The following is a 26,171-nucleotide window of genomic DNA, read 5'->3' as shown; positions in this document are numbered from 1 at the left end:
CGTTTTATTAAACCCAACCCAGTAACTTATGTCTTTTATTACATATCATGGTAATTTTTGGGTGAGGTTTAATAAAAATTTAAAAAATAGATAGATAATTTGATAATTAAATGCAACGATAAAGACATTCTTCTATTTCTAAATGATCTGTTTAAAATTTCATAGAATATCTTACATTTTTAAATTGTATAATCGCTGATTCAATGTTTCTTTCGAATAATTTTTATCTTTTAATAGATACAATGCCAATCCTTTCATTCCACTTTCAAATCGATCTATAATTGGGCTTTTAGAATAATCTACCTATATATACAAAAACAAAAGGTCAGAAAAATCAAATCGCATAATTGGTTGTAAAAAAAAGTGTATAAAATTTTATTCTTACTGAAAATTTTTCTTTATCCTCTATTTTTAGAATTGCTTGCAACGATTTAAAATTATCATTTTTAAATGTCCATTCATTTAACGAAAACGGTGCAACCTTCATATTTGCATAAAATACTCGTCGATATAATTGAAATAAGCTAAAAAAATATTATAGTTTTGAAGCATTTAGAGAACATGATATTAACGTAAAAGTATAGGGCACCACTTTTATCGATATCACAACGGACCCTATGGTCTATGTGTGTTCCGTTCCAGGACAGCCACTCCCGGGGTTGGCCCATCCCCGGCCACTACTCCATGAACCATTTGGAGCTGGAACCAGTGGAGAAATAAGAACAGCAGGAGAACTTTGACGTCGACGGACTCCTGGTCGGAGAAGTCGTCAAAGAGAGACTGGCTCAAGTAAGTCCATCTCCTCATGACAAGAGCTGGGCAGTGACAGAGAAGATGAAACAATGTCTCTTCCTCCTCACCACTATGACAGCTTCTGCAGTAGTCGTTATACACTGCCAGGCCCAGGCGTTTAGCATACCTGCCGCCCAACCAGTGTCCTGTAATAGCCGCAACAACTTTGCGAACAAAGGCCCTTGGAAGTGATATAAGATCTTCGGAACGCCTGCGATTGTACTCAGACCATATCTGTCTTGTAGTACAACAAGTACATTCCTCCCTCCATCTAAGATTGGCTCTTTTTAAGATATCCTCTTTGAGGAGCAACTTGCAGTTCGCAAATGGAACTCCCGGAAGTTATGATTTACAAACTTAAAGAATATTTAACCCACGAAATATTTGACGCATGTGCACAAGGCGTGAATAAATTTCTCATCATGCGACTAAAGATTACCGACAGTTTGACGCGAGTGCTGACGGATTAAAGCTGGCCTGGACCGGACAAAATGAACTTGGTGACAATGAATTTTGTAAAAAAAAAATATAAACTTACTTTAATCTTTGTTTGTTAAATTTCAGTAAAATATTTAAAAATATTGCTGGAATCAAGTGTAATGTTAGAAACAAAAACCAATATAAATATTTATTTGACGTGTGGAAACAAAATGGATACCACAATAACTGACTAAATGGATTTGCCAATCCAACCACTTTTACTCCATAATATAAAAACATTCGATTATCAACCTGTATGAAATCTCTGGTTGATGAATTAATCACCAGACTGCAAACATATTAAATCCATAGAATATTACATACAATATCTGGATGACCGAGCTTTGCTCGGTATTCTTAAAAAGACACAAATTTTATCACTAATAGAAGACCGTTTTAAATGTCTCCACACAAATACCAATTTGAATGTCCCGGTAATGTATTTTATTTCATTAACTACGATATACACCAATATATGTCAGGAAGAGTTATAATTTGCATTGTATTTTTGGAGAATCCCGCTTCTGAACGGAAAAGTGCAGGTTTCCGGCGGGTAATCTGGGAGGGTATTGTTCACATTTGTTTAAAGAAATAAATATATTGACCGAATTGTTTCGCGAAAAAATTTTATCATATAATTACGGTCAAAATAGATAGATAACAGAGTAAGTGTCATCTATGAACACAATAAATGGATTAGCTAATGGGGTATGTATTATTTGTTTACATTATTTATAAATTATTATATTTGTTATTACATCGTATGTGCGTACATAAGCTCATACAACCTTTGTTTTATTTTCATGGATTTACACTTTCAAGTAAAAATTTAAATTACCATTTCTTAATTCCTGTTGGTTCTAAAGCTTTATACCATGCTGATGCTATCATCCCATTTATTGCTATATCAACAGGCACATAATCACAAACTTTTTCTTTGGCTATATAAACTGTATGAAGTATGCCACTTAAAACTCCTGTAATTAAGCCCATTGGTCCATTGTAGTTATCAACCCAGCCAGGCATTGGCTCTTTTTCGGTGCCCATCACTATAGCAAACCGTTAAATTAATTCAGATGTAAGTTAATATGAAATAATTTGCCTATATGGTTCATATTAGATCATAAGATATTGACATTTTTGAAGACCTTATTTTCTTGCTTCGCCTTAATTTTTAGCTCAGAGGCTGCTGAAAAGTATTTCCCTTTTGATTAAGAAGAATGAAAATTTCCTTACAGTTTTAATAGAAAAAATTTAAAATTTGACTCAACCAAGCTACTAAAATGTATCAAAATCAAAATTTTTAAATGGTAGGTCTCAGGTCCAATAACATTTCATAGTTCCCTGACCAATATTTTTCAATTAAAGTTCAATTATTCAAATTGTCTATTTAAAATAGAAATCAGAAAATATTACCGACTGTTGGGCGAAAAATAACTGTTGGTATTTCACCACAATTTTCCGATACAATTACTTCAGCAAGATTTTTGGAAAATGTATACGTATTTGGAAATTTATTTAAAATTCTAAAATTAAGACAAAAATAAATTTATTTGTAATCTCAAACAAATTTTACAAACAACATACTTTTGTTCCAGGAAATTAAGCACATTTTTATCCATGGTTTCAGCTGCACTAATCATAGTTTCCCAATTAGCTGTCGCTTTGTATACTTTTTCTTCAATCGCATCTACGTCTTTATCAACATTACAATAAGTGGTTGATGTATGCAAAAAAACCTAGATGTAATAAAAAAAAATGTTATCCTTATTCCAATCTATTCTCTATCCTTAAGGATGTTTATTTTAGTTTGTTTCGCTTTCCTTAAGAAGATTCAATGCAACTTTAAAAACATGAAACTTTGTACGATTTGAGTAAAAATTGATTACCTTCAAATTTTGCATTTGTTTAAGTATTCTCAGCATTTCTCTGGTTGCTCGTGTATTAATTAAAATGGCATCCTTTAAAGGATCATCAAAACGAACAGATGCTGCCACATGGAATACAATATTTATTTCATTTATTATAAATTCCAAATCAGCATCTGATAAACCCAATTTTATTTCGCTAATATTTCCTTTAATTAAATTCACTTTTGATAATGATTCTTGATTCTCTTCTTTTAATCTATCAAATAACTGCAAATAGAAAGAAGAAGCTTTTTTAAGGATCAAATGGATTAGCCTCAGTTGGCTATGTTTGGTTAATAGCTAGTGGTACAGTAAAAGGAGTAACGAAAGTCGACTTATAAAGGTAAATAAAATAAATCGTTGACTTTTTGCTAAAGCCTGCTGAAATGTGTTTCTAAGGGTTCAAATATCATTCATTGATTTCAAATATCATTTATTCAATTATCAATAAATTGTTCGTTAAAAGAAACGGGCTTTAAAAAAGTAATAAATAGGCAACTTGTGTTACGTAAAAAAAACAAATCTTATACATGTATAACATATATGTAAAACAAGTTGCCTATTTATTTATTTTTTTAAGTCAACTTTTACATGGACATTTCCAATTAACAATTTATTGTTTATGAACAAATAGAAACATTTGCGTAACTAATTCATGGTTTAGGAAATATATTTCATACCTAAGAAACATTCTACCAGGTTTTAGAAAAAAAATGAGCCTCAAAGATGATTCGAAGTGCTTCTAGTTTTTATAAATAATCATCTATGAGTGGCTCATTAAAGAAATTATTTTCTACTTTTAAGTACAATAAATGTGCGTCTTTCAATCAAAATACTTACCATCGAAATTCAATGTCATCCGATTTACACATGGATGCATAATTTCAGATCAAGATTTGATTTCAAACAACGGACAGAGTAAACTAAACAAAAACTTGTAAAATGAAAACATTGCCAAATATTTTAGGAAGTTTAATCGCTAATACGAAAGATGAATTTATGCATAAATTATTGCAATGGTTTTATATTCTTCGCCTAAGCGAGAAGCGAATTACCGAAAAATTCCTAAAACTTCTCTCAATAATAATTATATTGATAAATCAAGTAAACTTACAGGTATATTAAAGATTTTATTTAATCTTTGTTCATCCGTGTAATTTTTCTTCGAACGCAATAATAAATACATTCCTTTAATTTTTGGACATGAACGAAGTAATTTCTCAATTAAAACTTTTCCCATAAAACCAGTACCGCCAGTTATCAAAATATTTTGATCAGCATAAAATTCACTAATTGATGGTACATTCTTTGGTAATTGTGATAATGTTACATTCTCCACAAATACTTTCTTTTCCGATTTAACGATATTATCATTATTTTCATGAATATAATTATTATTCTCAGACATTTTGAGATAACTGAAACATCAAGCGAAATTCGTACGAACTGTTTTGATGGATTATTGCCTTAATATTAAACAAAATGTATACATAAAGACAAAAATATTTGTTTAGATGCATATGTAACACATAATCTTACGTAAATGCAAGTATTTGGTACAGGGTGGTACAAATACCACTGTTCTTAAATTTTAAAAGTAATCTTTCACAAACTGGTGCAATCAGGCAGGGGGTTTTGGGGGTCAAATCCTTCTGATTAAGAATCTCTCCACATTAACTTTAACAATATAGTCATGTAGATGCATCTATTTATGAAACGCATTTCCCCTGACTAATTAGCTGTTCAATCTATTTCGCAAACTTTCACGTTGACGGTTGTGACCTTTTTTTACAGACTCAAAATAATATTTGCTGTGAGATGGGTATGGGGGGTATGGGTATGGAGATTAGCGGGCCATGCTCGAGCATCGCGCCTCGAAGCAATGGTTCAGAGCACCTAACCAAAAAGACCCTTGTACTCTATCCCCGCTACGCTTTTCAGTGGCTATTATAACCAACTGATGTGCTGAAACCCAGGATTTGCCTAGCGCTGAGTTTTCTAATTTCTTCTGGTTCGACTATGGCTGGACCAAACCATTTCCTTCGCTGCTGTATGAGCGCCGGGCAGTAACAGAAAAAGTTTTTTTTGCTGTGAGATAATCAGCTGCAAAGTTTGCGATTTCAAGTGTTAAAGCATGCAAAACTTACTGTCATCCCAACTATTTTTCACGATATTAAAAAATTCTTTCAACAGAATTGAGAAAAAAAGTAAAAGAGGTCAAAGAAATGCTTTTAGAATAAAAAAAAATAGCATCAAGTCGTTTTGTTTTCGTGATATTAATTTAGACATAAATTGTGGAATTTAGGAACTTAGGCATTAATTATCTCGAGTTTGAAATTGTCAAAACTTCTGAAACTTTGGTATTTAATAGTAAGCCCTATTCATATTCTTTGGAAGAAAATTCGTTAAATTCTGTCGAAAAGTGGGCTTTACCGTAGTTCAAGCAAACAGAAAATCAGGATCTTAGCGAGCATAATGAAAGGTTATCTTACTCGAAAAAAGAGTATTTTTATATTGTACTGACTTAATAAACAAAAAATTGACCCTGGTCTTGGATGATTCCTGCATACGGGTCTAAAATCTATCATATTCTTAATTATGAAATCTCTTGTGCAGCCCTGATCGAATGGTCGTGATCATGATAATTATAATTATAACGAATACAAAGCCCCCAAATGGAAAAATTTTACATAATGTGACCGCACAATTTGAATACAATACATTTGATTGTTGTCTACAATGCTTTTAATGTTTTTAATAAATAATTTAATAAATTTTATATTAATTATTAATATTGGCTGTGTTTTCTTTCACGAAGCCCGAAAATTTTTGTTATTTCACTTCATGCTTATAATTGTATATTTGATTTTTTTTATTATTCGAATTCATTGCAAAAATTCTTTTATTTAAAACTTGTTAAAACGAACGATATGGCTAATCTATTATGGCTAATAGCATGTTTTCTAGTTAAAGTAAAGTTACAGAGTTTGGTGGGGGACGATGTTCTAGCATCAGATTGGAACTAGAAATCCGGGTTGCTTCAATAGTCAATTTCAATCCTAAAAGGTAAGAAATAGAATAACAATTTAAATTAGAAAGTTGATTCAAAACTAACATTTTTTTAGTTAAAACATTTTTTCGAAAATCGTTAGCTTTCGGAAGAAATGCGACCTAAAAATATATTTAATCGAAAGAAAAGACGCTAGCATTCGCCTGTTTTAATAAATTTTAAGCCCAGGTTAAATTTTCAACATCATCCGAAGATCAAGGCCAAATGACCTTAAAACTAGAATTTCAGGTCAAAGTCATGGACACACGCGAACTTTCTCTATTGCTCTTGTCACCTTTTGGCTAAAGCATTTTTTGTATAGCTAGTTTGCGTGCCTTTCGATTAAATGCAATATATTACATATTTTTAAGTAACATTTCCTCTGAAAGCTAACGATTTTCGAAAAAACGTTTTAAATAAAAAATATTATATTTACGATTAATTTTCTGACTTAAAGTGTTATTCTAGTTCTTATCTTTTCGTCTACATTATCTTATTTTTCGTCTACATTAATGAAGTTATAACAAATAATTAAATTAACTTAACATTTCCGTTGGTTTTTAACTTACCGAAGTTCTACAGTAACTGTAATCAATTCCATTAAAACTAAAAGGAAAAAGCTTGTACTATAAGTAAAAAAGTTTTAAAAAAAAAAACGCAAAATTATTATTAATATTAATACTTTTATATATTTAAATTAAATAAAACGTTTATACAAAATTTTTCTAGCACACAAATTCGCAATGAATAATGAACTTATAATTAAAAAACCAAAAAATGCAATATGCATGTAAAATTTTCTGAAAAAAAAAGTTTTGATTTATAAGTTATTAAATATGTATTATACAGAATTTTCGATTTACATCTGAGCATATAAATATTACGAGTATGACAGAATACAAGCGTTAAGCAATGCATCTAAGTGAGAGATATTATATACATGTGTTGTAGCTTCGATATGCGTTGAGATTGTTGTTTTTAAGTATTAATTTTGCTTGGAAAGCAACAAGCCTAAGGGATGAGGAATAAAAATCTAAATTTTTAACTTACATTTTTAAATTTAATAATCGTCCATGAAGCGTTTCTTTTGAAATGTGCTTATCTTTTAATAAATACAGTGCTGAACCAACCATTTGGCTATCAAATTGTGTTTCGAGATCAAAATTAGAATAATCCACCTAAAAATTTTACACAAAGTATTAGGTAATTAAATTTCAGATATTCTTAATTTTACTCACCGAAAATGTGTCTATGTCTTCTGGTTTCAATATTGCATGCAAAGATTTAAAATTATCATTTTTAAATGTCCATTCATTTAGCGTGAAAGGCGAAAGCTTCATATTTGCATTAAATACTCGTCGATATAACTTAAATAAACTAAAAAAAAGGTGAGAAATCAAATGAATTTTCCAAGCTCTTCCTTGCTTTGGGCTCTTGAACCCTTCTAAAAGAACTATACAAGTGATAAAAATAAATTTTCTTTATAAATTGAAAACTGGTTTCTAGATTTCGTCAAAGCTCTAACTATTATTATTCTATTTTGTAAATAATTCAGTCTGAAAATTCATTGCTCTCGACAATAGCGAGGAACAAAATCAGTTTAGCTCTTGATCTCAGCCACTTGTAAGACTAATATCGTAAGACTTGTAAGACGAAGAATAAGTACACGAATCAAGACCAAGACAAACACCCCTTTCTATTTTTTTTTCTACCAAACTTTTCCCCTACTTTTACAAAGCTAAGCACGGATTTTTGGAAAAGTGCATAGAACTTTTTGAAAGCTTAAATATTTATTGTTATTTCTCGAACCAAGATTAATAAGTTTAAAAGATTACAACATTTAAAATTACCCATAATATGTTCCCCCGAAAACAAAATGTTTACGATATTTCCAGCATGATATTTGCAGTTCCCAAGCTGCTATGGTAAAACCCACTTTTCGACAGTATTTAACTAATTTAACTAAGGCTAGTAATAGGGCTTACTATTTCTCTCATAGCCACATCTCCCGAGGCAGGCCTCAGATCGAAATTTGGTAAAGAGCTTTTCCATTTGTCTTGATAAGCTTAATTTACTGATATAATTTTCTGCTATCAATAACCCAACACCCTGTATATCATGATTACTTAGCTAAAAAATAAATAAATAAGAATGTTTGCTTACTTTAATTTTTGATTACTAAATTTCAATAAAACACTTAAAAATATTGCTTGAATCAAGTGAAGTGTTATAAAAAAAAACCAATACAAATATTTATTCGGCGTATAAACACAAAATGGATACCATATTAATCGACTTGGTGGGTTTTTTTCGATTTGACTTCTCCCAAAATCAAACGCCATACAATTATTAATTTGTATAAAGTCACTGGTTGATGAATTAATTACTAAGCTACAAACATATTAGTATTAAGTAAAACATAAAATCATCTTCTAAGGCTTATCTGCAAAGGCGGATTCTCTGTACGGTAAAGTAGGCACGCGTCTACAGGCGCGAGGTTATAAAAGGGCGCGTGTAGGAAGTTTCAATTTTGTTATTAATTTTTTTTTAATTGTCATTGATTATAATGAGAATCATTTTTTAAATAAATAATTCATAAATTAAATTTTTTTATTAGTGAAATATTAATAAATTATTTTAAGCTTTCACGCAATTAATAACAACACTGGAGGAAAGTGTCCTATAATGATCCCCCCAAGAAAAACATGTTTCAGAATTGACATTTTTAATTATATTCAAGGAAATGGGACGCAAAAAGTCTATGATCCCCAACTTTCTGCAGCGTAGTAAATAAGCTCCTGAGTTGATGTGGAGCATTTTCTTTCATAGGAAACAAGCGGCCATTTTCGAGGCAGATGGGATGGGGGAAATAAAATTAGAAATAATTGAGAAAAATTTCTGTCTTCCACCAAATAAGGTCCCTAAGATATTACCATTTATTTCGTTGAGTTTGTTCCAACGCTTTATACCATGCAGATGCTATCATTCCATTTATTGCTCTGTCCACAGGTAACCAATCTAACTTCTTAGCACCGTCAATTAACACTGCATGAAGTATACCAACTTGTACTCCTGGAACTAGGCCCATTGGTCCATTAAAGTTATCCACCCATCCAGGTATTGGTTCATTTTCTGAGCCAGTCACTAAAATAAACCAAGTTTGTTAATGAATTCTTTTTAGGGAAGTAAATGATCTCGCTATCTAAAATTTATCGGACTCCGAAAAAGACAACGGCTCACGAATAATTCGTAAAAGATAGATTTATAAATTTGGCAACGGTTTTATATAGCAAGTAAGGGCATGGCATAATTTGATAAATTAAATTAAATAACTGTTTAATTTTACCGATAGTTGGACGAAAAATAACTGTTGGAATATCTCCACAATTTTCCGCCACAATTTCTTCAGCTAGGCTTTTGGAAAACGTGTATGTATTTGGATACTTATTTATAATTCTAAAATTAGACGAATTCATTAAACTTTATTTCTAATGGTATTTAAAACTAAGTTTAAGAACAGCTTACTTTTGTTCAAGATAATTGAGCACATTTGCATCCATATTTTCAGCGGCTTTTATCATCGTTTCCCAATTGCTTGTAGCTTTGTAAACCTTTTCTTCAATTGTATCCACGTTCTTATCAATATTGCAATAAGTGGTTGATGTATGCAAGTAAACCTATAATAATAATGAAAATTTTCAAGGTCTGATGTAGAAGATGATAAAATATAAAGAAATGGCTTTAGTGGATTCAATTTTAGTTTAAAAATAAAAGCTGCCTAAATATTTGTGATAAATTGAATACCTACTTACCTTCAAATTTTGCATTTGTTTAAGTATTTTTAACATTTCTCTAGTTCCTCGTGTATTAATTAAAATGGCATCTTTCAAAGGATCATCAAAACGAATCGATGCTGCCACATGAAATACAATGTTTATTTCATTTATTATAAATTCTAAATCCGAATCTGATAAACCATATTGTAGTTCGCTGATATCTCCTTTAATTATTTTTATTTTTGTGAGTGATTCTGGATTTTCGTCTTTTAGTTTATCGAATAACTAAAAATAAAAACAACAGTGAATTTAAGATTGTATCACCAGGTTCATATTGCCTGGTAAAAATTGTATGGAAAGATGTTCATCATGCCAGATAAGAGACTCTAAGAAGAAAAAAAACATGGTGCAACGACAGATTAGCCTTTTGATTGGTTTTAACATTTTATCTTTAATTTAATCTTGGAAACATTTTCGAAATATGAACACACAGAGTTCCATTTCATTAACTTCTTGAGAAGTTCCATAAATACTATTAAATCAGGAAGGTACTACTTACAGGTATATTAAACATTTTATTTAATCTTTGTTCATCCGTATAATTTTTCTTCGAACGCATTAATAAATAAATTCCTTTAATTTTTGGACATGAACGAAGTAATTTCTCAATTAAAACTTTGCCCATAAAACCAGTACCGCCAGTAATCAAGATATTTTGATCAGCATAAAATTCACTAATCGATGGTGCATTCTTTGGTAATTGTGATAAAGTTACTTTTTCAATAAATATTTTCTTTTTTGATTTAACAATATTATTATGTTCTTCATGACTATTTTCCTTTTTATCAAACATTTTGGAACACTCGAGAACAATCAACAAAAATTGTAAATGATTTCATTGACTTTAAATTAATGAAATATTCTAAAATTTTATTTTATACGAAATAATTTTGATTTAATTTAAATACATACATATTTTACAGCGTGAATAAAGAGTGATCCAATTTGAGTTTCCTAATTTTAGTTTAGTTTTAAAAAGCACAAAAAAATGAAATAAAATCTTAGTTATATTTTTATTAATCGAATATTAAGTATAATTCAATAAATTAATAATAATAACATCAGCCAAATGGCTGCCTCTGAACTTTCTGTAGCGGTAGATACGATGGTTTATACGGATTTAGGTTTGAATCTCTATTCAAAATGGGCCAAAATGATCCATAAGACCATAATATTTTGTCGAGGCTATCGAACTGGATGATGCTACGAAAAGATTTTGATTGAAAGAAGAGTAAACGTTGGAAAAGACTTCAGAAATATTGGTAAGAAATTTGCGATGGATAGGACATTTAATTGTGGAAGCACACTGTGCACACTGTGTGACGTAGCCAAGGCTACGTCACAATAGACTCAATACTCGAACGTAGTACAGACTATGTCAGTTGACGATCATTTCCAGATCGTCAACTGACGTTTTTATAAAAGTGAGAAAGAACCCTAGAGTCAACTTACCTTTCAAACGAAACAAAAAAAATCAATATCGTTTCACCCGCTTAGCCGCTACGATGCCACAGGCAGACAGACAGAGACACACACATAGCGGTCAAACTTATAACACCCTTTTTTTTATTTCGGTATTTATATTATTATAAAAAATTGCTTCTTGTTTTTAATTACTTTATAATCTAACATGATAAACAATAGTTTGAACCTCCCCTTGGATGATTCCTACACACGGACTTGACAGACCAACGTTAATGGTCAAATAAACTTGACCTGAATCGATAAAATATTAATGTATATTTTAATTCATTAGAATATTATTTTTAATAAATACGAGATAATAAATAAAATTTTAATTCTCTTTGTCTATATCCAAGGACGAATCGAGTTTAGGTACAGCGCCATTAATATTTTTTATATGTTTATTGAATTTTCATCATTTCACTATGCGGACCGCTTTTGACCCCGGAACCTTGAACCCGGTGGTTGGAACATTGAACGCATTATAACTTTGTAAATATTAGTTTTCGAAGTTTAAAGTAAAAGTTTTAGGAAATTTGTAGATTTAAAAATTAAGTTATTAGCATTTTATTGTTTAAACAAATATTAGAAGAGATATCGATCATAAATAACCGCTAAGTGATACAAAAAAAAAAGGAAAAGCAGACAGAAAAGATAGGAAATTTTATTATCTAAAATAAAGGTAATTACCATTTTCGATCTAAAGTGCACGGCTACGAAGATATAGAAATGGCTTTTCTTAAAATGGCGGCACATCCACCCTTTTTTTTCGTAAGAATTTTGTGTATTAGGTACATTCAGAAGGTGGTTAAAAAGCAAAACCCGCCACATAATAGGGATCATTTTACCTATTATAATTTTACACACAAAATAGGGATCATTTTACCCGTAACGACATATTTGAATATCATCATAAACTGACCTTAAAATTAATTATACGCCTATCAAAATATTATTAAAAGTCATTTTAATACAGAAAATACAGTAACTAAGAGTAAAACAACCAGCCGGTAAAAACAAACACAAAAAACGAAATTTTACGTATAATTAATAATTTGCCTACGAAACACAAAAAATTTACGATTTTATTAATATTTAACTCTCATTACTATCAATTACATTCAGTTACTTTTTTTCGGGATCTATTTTTTTAGGTTTATTTTTTCTGGATCTATTTTTTCGGGATATTTTTCCCAGTCGATTTTTTTTTAGATCCATTGAAACCTTCATGATATTTTTCATTTTCCGTGCAAAACTATATGTATTTATTCAGTCGCATTTTGTTAGAAATACGTTAAATCTTATTTACACAGGTTTAGGTAATCGTAAAGAACTGCATTCCATTAAAAGAGGAAAGCTGTAGGTATTATTAGTGGAAAAATGTAATGAAAATAAAACACAATTAAATTTAAGTTTTATATATATATTTAATTTAATATTTAAATAGACATTTAATTATATGTGGAACGATCATAGAAAATTTTTCTAGCAAACAGATTCGCAATGAATAATGAACTTATAATTAAAAAACCAATTAAAGCAATATGCATATAATATTTTCTGAAAAAAAAAAAAACAAAAACAAGTTTTATTATTTTACAAAGTATTCTAGAATTGACTGCAAAACTCTTGCTTGCCTAAACAAGCTTATTTCGATCTGAGACCTAATTTTCGAGATAATTAACCAAAACAATTAATAAATGTATCCAATGACAGATCAATGAGAAACGGAACCATGTCTTTATCGTAACTGGGTTTGATTTAATAAAAATTTAAAAAAGTGAGATTGATAATATGATAATTAAATGCAACGCTAAAGACATCCCTATATGCATAACTACTCTGTCATTGGATAAATTTATTAATTGATTTGGTTAATTATCTCGAAATTAAGCCTCAGATCGAAATTTGGTAAATAACTTTTTCGTTCGTCTTTTTATAGGAAGTGCGCACCATCTTCTGCGTCCTCTATTTACAATAAATAAAACCATTGATGGCAAAAAAAAACGATATTAACAAAAAAACTGATTTCCGGGACCTTTAACCTTGAATATCTTAGGACGCGCACGCGTGACCGCATATGTGACTTTTGAGACAACTTTTTTACTATCAAAATAAAGGTTTGTACAAAAATTCAGCTTATTCCGTTTGATTCCGAAGTTGGCTACTTATTTTGACTAAGATTCGAGTTAATATACACATTTGATAGAATTACTTCGCTGCACAGCAACGCATGTCCGTATCAGCTAGTATAATAATAAGGGCAGAAGTAAGAGGTCGCGACATGAAAAAGATTGAAAAACACTGCATTGCGATACTCAACAGTTATATTTGGTTTCATCAACAAGTCTAAGGGATAAGAAATAAAAATCTAAATTTTTAACTTACATTTTTAAATTTAATAATCGCCTATGAAGTGTTTTTGAAAAGTTCTTTTCTTTTAATAAATACAAAGCTGAGGCATCCATTTGGCTATTCAATTGTTCTTTGATATCATAATTAGAATAATCAACCTAGAAATTTTGCACAAAGTAATTAAGGTAATTCAATTTCAGATATTCTTAATTTGACTCACCGAAAATGTGTTTATGTCTTCTAGTTTCATTATTGCATGCAAAGATTTAAAATTATCATTTTTGAATATCCAATCATTTAACATGTACGGAAGAAGCTGCATATTTGAGTAAAATACTCGGCGATATAATTTAAATAAACTAAAAAAAAGATTAACCATTGGTAAATCAACAGAATTTTTTGAGAGCCCTAAATTGAATGTTGATCTGAATTGGAGTAGCCTCGACCTTCCTACATTTTTTTTCTAGGACTACAAGAGTTAAACATAATTGTCTTTGTAAATTGAAAACTGACCTGTTGATATCGTCAAAGCCCTAATTATCCAATATTCTATTTTCTAAATAAACTGGTCTGAAAGTTTATTGCTTTAGATAATAGTGAGGATCAAAATCAGTTTAAGAAGAATAAATCCAAGAACTAAGCCCTAGACAAATGTTGCGATTTTTTTCACCAAACTTTTTTCCTATTTTTACAATGTTTAACATGGATTTTTACGAAACTGGGCCATTTGTCATCAAATACCTCGAATAAAGTCTACAAGTTTATAAAGTTTCTACGAGTTAGTATAAAGATGTGAAGAAACATTTGATGATCGACAAAATACTGTTTTTTTTTACTTTGCATTTCCACAAAATTATTATAACGAGTGATTTTTGGATCGAATCTACGAATTTGGTTCTACTTTCAATCCGGTTCACTCGTATAAATGCAGCATAAATTTTAGAGATAAAATAACACTAAAAACCTAAAATTGAGAACTATCTGAGGCTTCAAAAAACATATATCATGATATATCCTACTTAGGAATAAAAATTAATAAATAAGAATATTTGCTTACTTTAATTTTTGATTACTAAATTTCAATAAAACACTTAAAAATATGGCTGGAATCAAGTGAAGTGTTACAAAATAAAACCAATACAAATATTTATTCGGCGTACCAACACAAAATGGATACCATATTAATCGACTTGGTGGATTTTTGAGAATTTGTTTTAGTCCAAAATCAAACATCATACTATTTTTTAATGGTATAAAGTCACTGGTTGATGAATTAATTACTAAGCTACAAAAATATTAGTATTAGTAAAATAGCCGAAATCTTCTATGACTTATCTGTGCATTATAGTTTTACATCAGCTAATAAAACTCGCAATAATAATATTTATTAATACAGGATGATGTTACCAAAATACCAGCTTAGAAAAATTTGAAAATTGGGCATTATGAGCTAAGGATCCTTCATAATTTATATCCTTTCTGGATATTTATATTTATATCCAGAAAACACGAATCTTAAATACTGCCATGCAATTCTGAAACATCATGTATTAGAGTAAGTAATCCATTACCATTTATTCCTCTGAGTTTGCTCCAACGCTTTATACCATGCAGATGCTATCATTCCATTTATTGCTCTGTCCACAGGTAACCAATCTAAAATCTTAGTACCGTCAATTAAGATTGTATGAAGTATGCCAACTTGAACTCCTGTAATTAAGCTCATTGGTCCATTAAAGCTATCCACCCATCCAGGTATTGGTTCATTTTCTGAACCAACCACTAAAATAAACCAAGTTTGTTAGTGAATTCTTTTTAGGGAAGTAAATGATCTCGCTATCTAAAATTTATCGGGCTCCGTTAAAGACAACGGCTCACGAGTACGAGAATTCGTAAAAGATAAATTTATAAAAACGGTTTTATATAGCAAGTAAGGGCATGACATAATTTGATAAATAAATTTAAATAATACATAAATGTTTACCGACTGTTGGACGAAAAATAACTGTTGGAATATCTCCACAATTTTCTGCCACAATTTCTTCAGATAGATTTTTGGAAAAATTGTATGTATTTGGAAATTTATTTATAATTCTAAAATAAGACGAATTCATTAAATTTTATTTCTGATGGTATTGGAGCGAAGTTTACAAACAACATACTTTTTTTCAAGAAAATTGAGCACATTAGCATCCATATTTTCAGCTGCTTTTATCATAGTTTCCCAATTGGTTGTTGCTTTGTAAGCCTTTTCTTCAATTGCATCTATGTCCTTATCAATCTGGCTATAAGTGGTTGATGTATGCAAGTAAACCTAATAATAAATCAAGTGAAAATAAATAATTGACTGAGTTAATTGCTGAAATAGACGACTGCAGACAAGCAGACAACCGGAAATGGACAAATTCAGTTTTATGAACACCAATACCAAAATTTTGTTCCTAGTATCAATATTTTTAAGCGTTAAGAACTTGGGGCTAAACTTAGCCAAAAAATTGGGACTAAAATTTTCAAGCTCTGCTGTAGAAGATTTTATAAACAAAGCCTGTCTAAATATTTTTGATAAATTGATTACCTTCAAATTCTTCATTTGTTTAAGTATTCTTAACATTTCTCTAGTTCCTCGTGTATTAATTAAAATTGCCTTCGCCAAAGGATCATCAAAACGAATCGATGCTGCCACATGGAATACAATGTTTATTTCATTTATTATAAATTCTAAATCAGAATCAGATAAACCATATTGTAGTTCGCTGATATCTCCTTTAATTATTTGTATTTTTGTGGAAAATTCTGGATTTTGTTCTTTTAGTTTATCGAATAACTAAAAGTAAAAACAACAGTGAATTTAAGATTGTATCACCAGGTTCATATTGCCTGGTAAAAATTGTATGGAGAGATGTTCATCATGTAAACGCTAAGAAGAAAAAAAACATGGTGCAACGACAGATTAGCCTTTTGATTGGCTTTAACATTTTATCTTTAATTTAATCTTGCAAACATTTTCGAAATATGAACACACAAAGTTCCATTTCATTAACTTCTTGAAAAGTTCCATAAATACTAATAAATCAGGAAGGTACTACTTACAGGTATATTAAACATTTTATTTAATCTTTGTTCATCCGTATAATTTTTCTTCGAACGCATTATTAAATATATTCCTTTAATTTTTGGACATGAACGAAGTAATTTCTCAATTAAAACTTTGCCCATAAAACCAGTACCACCAGTAATCAAGATATTTTGATCAGCATAAAATTCACAAATCGATGGTGCATTCTTTGGTAATTGTGATAAAGTTACTTTTTCAATAAATATTTTCTTTTTTGATTTAACAATATTATTATGTTCTTCATGATTATTTTCTTTTTTATCAAACATTTTGGAACACTCGAGAACAATCAACAAAAATTGTAAATGATTTCATTGATTTTAAATTAATGAAATATTCTAAAATTTTATTTTATACGAAATAATTTTGATTTAATTTAAATACATACATATTTTACAGCGTGAATAAAGAGTGATTCAATTTGAGTTTCCTAACTTAAGTTCTAAAAAAGTTATGCAAAATGTAATATTCTTAAAGTGTTTGTTTCGCTACAGTATTGTAAAATATTGTTTTGGTTTATATTGCACGGGACATACATATAAATCAAATACATGCTTTGTAGTCTAATAATGTGTTATTTCTAGCTTTATAATACCTCGCAACTACAAAAATATATAATATATTGTGCACAAGTGCTGCTTATAAATTTGATAAAATAGATATCTCTCTTCAATCATCAATACTTGAACTATAGTCATCTCTGTTCATCATATGAAGGATCTTCGACGAATGCATCATCATTGTGTATGTTACTCGTTGCTAATTTGGTGGCGGACTGCACATGGTCCTCCGATCCGCTCACTGTTGGATGTACGACGACAGTGACGATACTGTTCTGTCGTCTTCAACAGTCAGCTTGTAGCATGCGGCTGTGTGTAGCGCCGCATACTACATGTTGCCTAAAATTTGCCTCAGTGGAATTGCGGCTTTAGAACGTAAATTTTTTAGAGATTTACATCTAGGCATACACATACCACGAGTATGTCAGAGTACATGAGTTAAGCAATGCATCTAAGCAAGAGGTATTATAGATGTTATATGAAATTGCAAAAGTATGTCTTACAACTCCAAGCGTCTTAGAACTAACTCAAAGCGTATCGAAGCTTCAACACATGTCTATAACACTTCTTTCTTAGATGCATTGCTTAACGTATGTATTCTGCCATACTAGTGGTAGGCCTGTGCCTAGATATAAACTGAACACTAGGTATACTAACATCCTTGAAAATTAGTTCATTTACCTAGACATTTATGGTCAAATGAACTTGACCTGAATCGAAAAACAAATTTTGGAATATAAAACAATGTACATTTTAATTCATTTTAACCTTTCATTTGCTAGCTTGACCTAAGAATAATATCTAATAAATCAAGCTTTGATTTATTAAGAATTGCCTTGGCTTGGCATTCCTTGCCAATATCTAATAATTAGATCAAAGTATATAAGAACATTCCCAAAAAAATGGGTGTATGAAAATATTTGATACTTACGTTTCAAATTTTGAGGGTGGACCCTGCTAGAACTTGAGAAAATTGAGAAAATTAGACGAAAATTAAGAGTAAAATTTTTCGATATATACCATAGTTTTTGAAATATTGATGACAAAAGATTTAAAGAAAATCACTTATAGAAGAAATCACACACAAATGAAAAACAAATGAAAAGTGTCAGTTGTTATAATTTTCTTTATAGGAAAATATTTGTCATGCTTTTAACTAATGAATATTAGTTTTCCAAATTAATCTTAAGAATTATTTATCTTGGACCTATAACTAAAAAATCGAAAATTTAAAATGAAACAACAATTTAATTGAACTTAAATTTTTTTATTCGATAACTACTTAAATGTAACGTTTATACAAAAATTTTCCAGCCCAAAAATTCATAATGAATAAGGAACAGATCATTAAAAAACACATTAACCCTACATGCAGGTAAAATTTCCTGTAATAAAAAAAAAAAATTTTATTAGATAATCGAAGTTTTTCAATTTTTATGGTATTAAGGCAATATTGATAAATGGTTGGAAAATATAAAAATATTCTAAGCAGCATTTTCTAATAATTTTTTTTTTTCGATATCTCTAACCATCTCTGACGCTAGGTAAATTATTAATAATCGGCCTTATTTTTTCCAATTTGTAGTAAATAATCCTAGATAGCCGAAGAAAAAATAAATCAAATTTGTAATCTTACATTTGAAAATTCGATAATCGTTCATCCAGTGTTTCTTTTGTATGGCTCTTGCCTTTTAATAGATACTTCACTGAACCATCTACTAACGTAGCAAATCGATCTTGGATTTCAATTGTAGAATAATCCACCTATTTTAAAATGAAATTATTAGCATAATGTTATTATTATTTAATTAAATTGCAAATAATTTATTTTTTTCACTCACTGAAAATTTGTCCATGTCTTCTAATTTCAACATTGCATGCAACGATTTAAAATTATCATTTTTAAATTTAAATTCATTTAATGTGAACGGTGCAAGCTTCATATTTGAATAAAATACTCGTCGATATAACTTAAATAATCTAAAAGATAATTTTTAATTAGGTAAGCCTAAATTTGATTAATATTTATTGAGGTCGATATTCAAATAAGAAGATAGACCTAAAATTCTTTTGAAATTATAGATTGATGGTAGAGAGGTACTACGACTTTGGAAACAGGCATCAATTTTATTGCCTTAAATCGAATAGGTATATTTCTTAACGAGCCGTTACTCGCCTGGGTCTAAGCTTATAGAGAGTTTTCAATTTTTTCTCCTCCAATCAATATCTTCAATCAAGAGCTTTCATCAATCTCTTTAAAATACTATCAGATAAAAAATTTTTTTTTATATACAACGACACCTAAAATATTTAACGAAACTATTATCGAAGCTATGATCCAATACATATAGTACCACTTATGAATACTAAACAGAACTATTTGCCATATATGATGTTATGGCCTATACAAAACTATGTTATGGCCTATAAGAACTGCCATCCCCTATTTTACCCCCTTCAAGTTTTATTTTCGTTACAAAAATTAGCCTACGTCTCTTCCCAAAATCATATCTATTTAAATAACGTAGGTCAACAAAATTGGTTCAGCGGTTTAGGCAAGAACATTTATAATATTAGTTAGAATTAAGATTATTATTTGTACTTACTTCAATTTTTGATTAGCTAATTTCAATAAAACACTTAAAAATATTGCTGGAATTAATTGTAGTGTTACAAAATAAAACCAATAAAAATATTTATTGGGCGTATAAAAACAAAATGGATACCATAATAATTGACTTGGTGGATTTTTTGCATTTTCTATACGTAATCCATCTTCAAACATCGATTTATTTTCAAATTTTACAAAGTCAGCAGTTGATGAATTGATTATTAGGCTGCAAATATAAATTGATTAAACAGTTGATATTGGAAAGTAAAATTTCCAAAATATACTTCAATAATATCATGAAATCGATGGAAAAAAGAGGCTGTGACGATTTACATCATCAATTTCCTACCGTCCACATCGCAAAAAAAAATTTTGTTTTGGAATTTGATGAAACTCGGTGGATGGGGTAATTTTGATCCAAAAAGTATAAAAATCCGGTTAATTTAATGATTGGATGCAGAGTTTCTGAGATATCGCAATATTTGGATCGATTTTAGTCCGTATCTCAAAAACTATCCAACCAGTCAACAAATGCACCCGATTTTCGTACTTTTTGGGTCAAAATTACCTTATATACTGAGTTTTATCGAAATTGGAGCTAAAAAAAATTTTTCGATTTTTTGGAATTTTTTTAAGGGGTACCCCTTTGAAAAAATTGAGAAAATCGGAAAAAATATTTTTGTCCTAGAATTTGATGAAACTCGGTGGATGGGGTAATTTTGATCCAAAAAGTATAAAAATCCGGTTAATTTAATGATTGGATGCAGAGTTTCTGAGATATCGCAATATTTGGATCGATTTTAGTAAGTATCTCAAAAACTATTCGACCAGTCAACAAATGCACCCGATTTTTGTACTTTTTGGGTCAAAATTACCTTATATACTGAGTTTTATCGAAATTGGAGCTAAAAAAAATTTTTCGATTTTTTGGAATTTTTTTAAGGGGTACCTTTCGACCAGTCAACAAATGCACCCGATTTTTGTACTTTTTGGGTCAAAATTACCTTATATACTGAGTTTTATCGAAATTGGAGATAAAAAAATTTTCTGCACTGGAATTGCTCCCAATATTTATGGGATCCAGGTTTCCAAACCAAACCTTCTATACCTATCGCCCTGGAGGTGCAAATAACATGTATGTAGGTTTCATTGTTCTTCACATAGGCCCTACAAGTGGGATCATCAGAGATACGCATGTTATTAAAACTAACTACCAATCGACGATTGTGTTCATTCAAGAGTCCCAGTGCCCTTTCAACTGTGCTTTAGTGGGTTTCACGCAAGTACAATTTGGCCAGTCGTATACCTCCTCGGAAAAAAAGATCATAGAATGAAAACATTACCATTTATTACGCTCCGATTGTTCCAACGCTTTATACCATGCAGATACTATCATTCCATTAATTGCTACGTCAACAGGCACCCAATCTAACTTCTTATCACCGTCAATATACACTGTATGAAGTATACCAACTTGAACTCCTGCAACTAGGCCCATTGGTCCATTAAAGCTATCTACCCATCCAGGTATTGGTTCTTTGTCTGAGCCAACCACTAAAACAATTCATTCATTGAATAAAAAATAATCTAAACAAAACAAGCTTATATCTTTGTGGGTATCGAAACCATGAACATTAGAGTTGTAAATAATCTTACCGACTGTTGGACGAAAAATGACAGTTGGTATACCTCCACAATTTTCAGACACAAGTTCTTCAGACAGATTTTTGGAAAATGTATACGTATTTGGATACTTATTTAAAATTCTAAAAATTTATAAAAATTATTTCTTTAAATCATGCTTGTAAACGTAAGCAAACTTTACAAACCACATACTTTTGTTCCAGAAAATTGAGCACATTTGTATCCATATTTTCAGCTGCATTGATCATAGTTTCCCAATTGGTTGTTGCTTTGTAAACCTTTTCTTCAATAGCATCTACGTCCTTATCAACATTACAATAAGTGGTTGACGTATGCAAGAAAACCTAATAGCAGAAAAAATAGAAATAAAGGTTCTCTTCCTATTTTACTATTTTTAATACAGTAAATAAGCCGGAAAAAGTGTCGATAGTAGAATATTTGAGAAACAGCACCAATTTTAATGAATTTTTTTGTAACGGTTTATAGGACCGCAAGGAACATTCAGCAAGGACCGCAGGGCCATTAAAATAATTGCAAAAAACCGGAAAAATTATTTTGTTTCCGATTTGGATAAAAATCTTTTCCTAGAGTTATTTTCTGTCCCAGAAAAAGCAATACGTTCGAATTTGCCTATAAAAACGAGTAATTACTGAGTATGACATCAGTACCAATTTCGTCAATCGATACCTTAGAAACTTGCCTTTCAATGCGAAAATCTTTGCAGAATTACCTTTAAATTTTGCATTTGTTTAAGTATTCTTAACATTTCTCTAGTTCCTCGTGTATTAATTAAAATGGCTTCTCTCAAAGGATCATCAAAACGAACAGACGCTGCCACATGGAATACAATGTTTATTTCATTTATTATAAATTTCATATCAGAACCAGATAATCCAAATTCTATTTCGCTAACATCTCCTTTAATAACTTTTAGTTTTGATAATGATTGTGGGAACTCGTTTCTTAATCTTTCAAATAACTGAAAATAAAAATAAAAAAATTAATTTTTAAAATGCGGAAAATTCTTTTTTTTAATATACGATTATTGACGGGATGGGCGTAAGAAAGTTGAGGAGTAAGTGCTGAATTTAGGATTAGGCACGTGAGGCAATTGTCTAGGGCGAAATAATTCAAGGGCAATACGATTTTTTTCATTTGTTGAATTATCAAATGATTGAATTTACTTTTTAATCTGCCGCAATATTAATTTTTTAATAGATCAATAGGCTTTTAAAATAATTATCAATGTCTTTATCGATAAATACTTAGGATTATTTTTTAAAAAAAGAAGATATATTAAAAAATTTTGAGAAAAATTTCTTTATTTTATGTAATGTTTTTTAATATTTGTATGTTCTGTCAAATTAATCTCATTTTACATTAACTTTCATATTTTTGATAGTTTTACTGAAATCAATACAAATGAGTTGAAAAACTACGCAAAATGAATTCGTCAGTAATTTTATCCTGACGAAGACTTGGGGAATGAATGTTTTCATTTACATTATCAACTTAAAGACACCTTATCAAATTTTGAAGATGAACGTTCGGCACAAAACATATATAATTTATTGCATTCATAGACCACAAGCCTATGCTGAAATTTTGAGGGTGAAAGACCCACGGAGAAAGACCCATGTTGAAAAAGATGCTCTTATGAATACAGATGAAAAAATGGATGTCACACCCCTTGGTATCTCACCCCTGTAGGTACCAGCAAATATCTACAGCGTTGAAAATGTCGTACAACTATTACTTCGGTATCGGAAGTTAAACGAAATTTAAAAAAAAAAAACAGTCATTTTTTGGGAATGTCCTTAAGAAAACTTTCAACCGGCTTCTCATAACTAGGGATAAATAAAATCAAAACTTACAGGTATATCTAAGAGTTTACTTAATCTTTGTTCATCCGTATAATTTTTCTTCGAACGTAATAATAAATAAATTCCCTTAATTTTTGGACATGAACGAAGTAATTTCTCAATTAAAACTTTGCCCATAAAACCAGTACCGCCAGTAATCAAGATATTTTGATCAGCATAAAATTCACAAATCGATGGTGCATTCTTTGGTAATTGTGATAACGTAACATTCTCCACAAATACACTTTTTTTCGATTTAACAATATTATTATTTTCTTCTTGAATATGACTCATTTTATAAATCATGATGATGGAATCACAGTGAAACAGTACACCGAAAACAAAAACTTGTCACTGTTCAATTTATTTTGTGTTGAAAATGTAACCATTTATAATTGATTTTAATGAAAGTAAATTGTTTTTATATTATTCAAATTTACTTAATTTAATTAATTATTCAAATGATTTTTATTAATTATTTATGCGTACGTCTCTCTAAAGTTTCCAAACAATTTTACTACGATAGTGCAATCAGTTAATTAGACCAGGCGCTGAAAGCTGTTATATCAAAGAATGAGAAAATCATTGATACCGACGCGACGGGGGTTTTTGGATTCCATTCGTGAGGGCGTTGTTAATAAAAGAGACGAGGAAGAAATGAAAAACTGGAAAAAGTGGAAACTAAATATCGATAGAAATGAGTCTGATTTTGTTACTCGGAGATTTTTGGGGCTACTGAACTTGAATATCACAACAAAAATGGCCCCTTAGATACTTAATGCCCAGAGCGGGTCAGTATACTCCTCGTTTCTAGGAGTTTAACGACACATTTCGTATTTTATGATCAATTTTAAGCAAAACAAGTGAAAACAAACAATTGACTGAGTTAATTGTTGAAATACCATGCATAGTCAGTGTTGATTTCTTTATAACATTACACATACAAACATGTGACACATACATAACTGATAATCAAGTATAGTATATAAAATTTCCGCCTAATTGGCGCCCTCACGGATGTTTACGAAAAAATGTTTCAAACAAAAGTTGTTTAATTTTTGATAAGGAACATTTTTTACATTTAAACTTTTGTTCTATTACTAACGGTTTACAAGATGGGTCCTAACGACCCAAGACCCAATTGACCTATGATGCTCATTTACGAACTTGACCTCACTTTTTACGTCGCGAGTACGCTGTAAAAATTTCAGCTCGATATTTTTTTTCGTTTTTGAGTTATCGTGTCCACAGACGGACGGAGGGACGGACAGCCGGAAATGGACTAATTAGGTGATTTTATGAACACCTATGACTAAATTTTTTTCCTAGCATCATTATTCTTAAGCGTTACAAACTTGGGATTAAACTTAATATACTATGTATATTTCATATATACATGGTATAAAAGTAAAAAAGTGATTTTTTCTCTAGGCCGCGCTTAGTTTTTGAAATGAAAATTCTTGAAATGAAATATCCCTCTAAAATGCATTATTCGATTTTAAGAAAAATATGTTATTTTTTCAATATCTGAGGTAATTTTCTTAGCTAACGCAACGCCTAAGTTGTTTAGTAAAAAATTTTGCGTTTACTACTCATTTATTTACAAGCCATGGCTATTGTGTTTTGTGTTTTAAATCACATTCATTACCATATATTTCAATTTTAAACACAACGTAAATTGTTCAGAATGTCAAATTTGAAAATGTGTGCATCAAAAAACCTTGAATCAAACAACGAATCAAAAACATTCTATACTTGATGCATTTTATCGAGGCCAACATTTCAATAAACATAAAGTAAATTTTTAAAGTACACAGTTTAATTTAAGTAGTTCGATCATTTACCTAATTCTGATTTAAAATCTTTATATATAAAAATTACGTGTCACGTTGTTTGTCCGCGATGGGCTCCTAAACTACTGAACCGATTTCAAATTTGATTTGCACACCGTGTGCAATTTGATCCAACTTGAAAAATAGGATAACCTACATCTCAATTTATATTCGCAATATTATTTTATTGCAAAATATTTGTGTATTATTTGAAAGTTACAATTATCTGTTAGCTCCAAACGATTCTAACAGATGGTGATATCTGTTGACTGGATTGAGTAGTATTCAATATAGATGGCACTATGTTAAAAATACAAACGTTTCATTTAAGTTACAATTTAATAGCATAACCACCACGTGTTGCTGATGTTTAAGGTATAACCTAAATTTATTTTGTAATCAACGAAATACAGTGAAATTATTTCTGCTATTTAGTTATTTGTGTTTTATTGTTTAAAACTGTTTAATTAACATATTATACATGTAAGTATTATCACATAGTTATATTATTAAAATTGCTATGCATCAAATCACACTGTAATAAAACAAGAACCTTGACCACAGCAACGCGTGGCCGGGTCTGCTAGTAACTTAGAAAAAATATAAATTTAAATCAATTAAATTGTACATACATACTATTAGAGTCAAAAACACACTTTAA

The 26,171-nt window shown here is 30.0% G+C and overlaps 2 protein-coding genes across 2 annotated transcripts; both read right to left on the bottom strand.

The window, feature by feature from the left end:
* Positions 1-1,227: 1,227 nt before the first annotated feature.
* Positions 1,228-17,699, bottom strand: LOC123291404 (fatty acyl-CoA reductase 1-like). Its single transcript, XM_044871678.1, has 8 exons — positions 17,685-17,699; positions 16,977-17,210; positions 16,462-16,710; positions 2,860-3,011; positions 2,689-2,798; positions 2,111-2,321; positions 1,378-1,561; positions 1,228-1,269 (listed from the first exon to the last, which is right to left on the bottom strand). Exons 1-8 carry the CDS (start codon positions 17,697-17,699, stop codon positions 1,228-1,230), a joined length of 1,197 nt encoding a protein of 398 aa, XP_044727613.1.
* Positions 17,700-18,843: 1,144 nt separating this feature from the next.
* On the bottom strand, positions 18,844-24,053 carry LOC123291402 (putative fatty acyl-CoA reductase CG5065). The gene is made up of 9 exons (XM_044871676.1): positions 23,691-24,053; positions 22,547-22,795; positions 22,009-22,160; positions 21,829-21,938; positions 21,516-21,726; positions 20,202-20,398; positions 19,403-19,518; positions 19,198-19,325; positions 18,844-18,946 (listed from the first exon to the last, which is right to left on the bottom strand). The coding sequence occupies exons 1-9, from the start codon at positions 23,982-23,984 to the stop codon at positions 18,844-18,846; spliced, it is 1,560 nt and encodes a 519-aa protein (XP_044727611.1). The 5' UTR covers positions 23,985-24,053.
* Between the last annotated feature and the right edge of the window lie 2,118 nt (positions 24,054-26,171).

Source organism: Chrysoperla carnea, chromosome 2, assembly GCF_905475395.1.
Source record: "Chrysoperla carnea chromosome 2, inChrCarn1.1, whole genome shotgun sequence".
Lineage (NCBI taxonomy): Eukaryota > Metazoa > Arthropoda > Insecta > Neuroptera > Chrysopidae > Chrysoperla > Chrysoperla carnea.
This window is presented reverse-complemented; position numbering and strand designations above follow the sequence as displayed.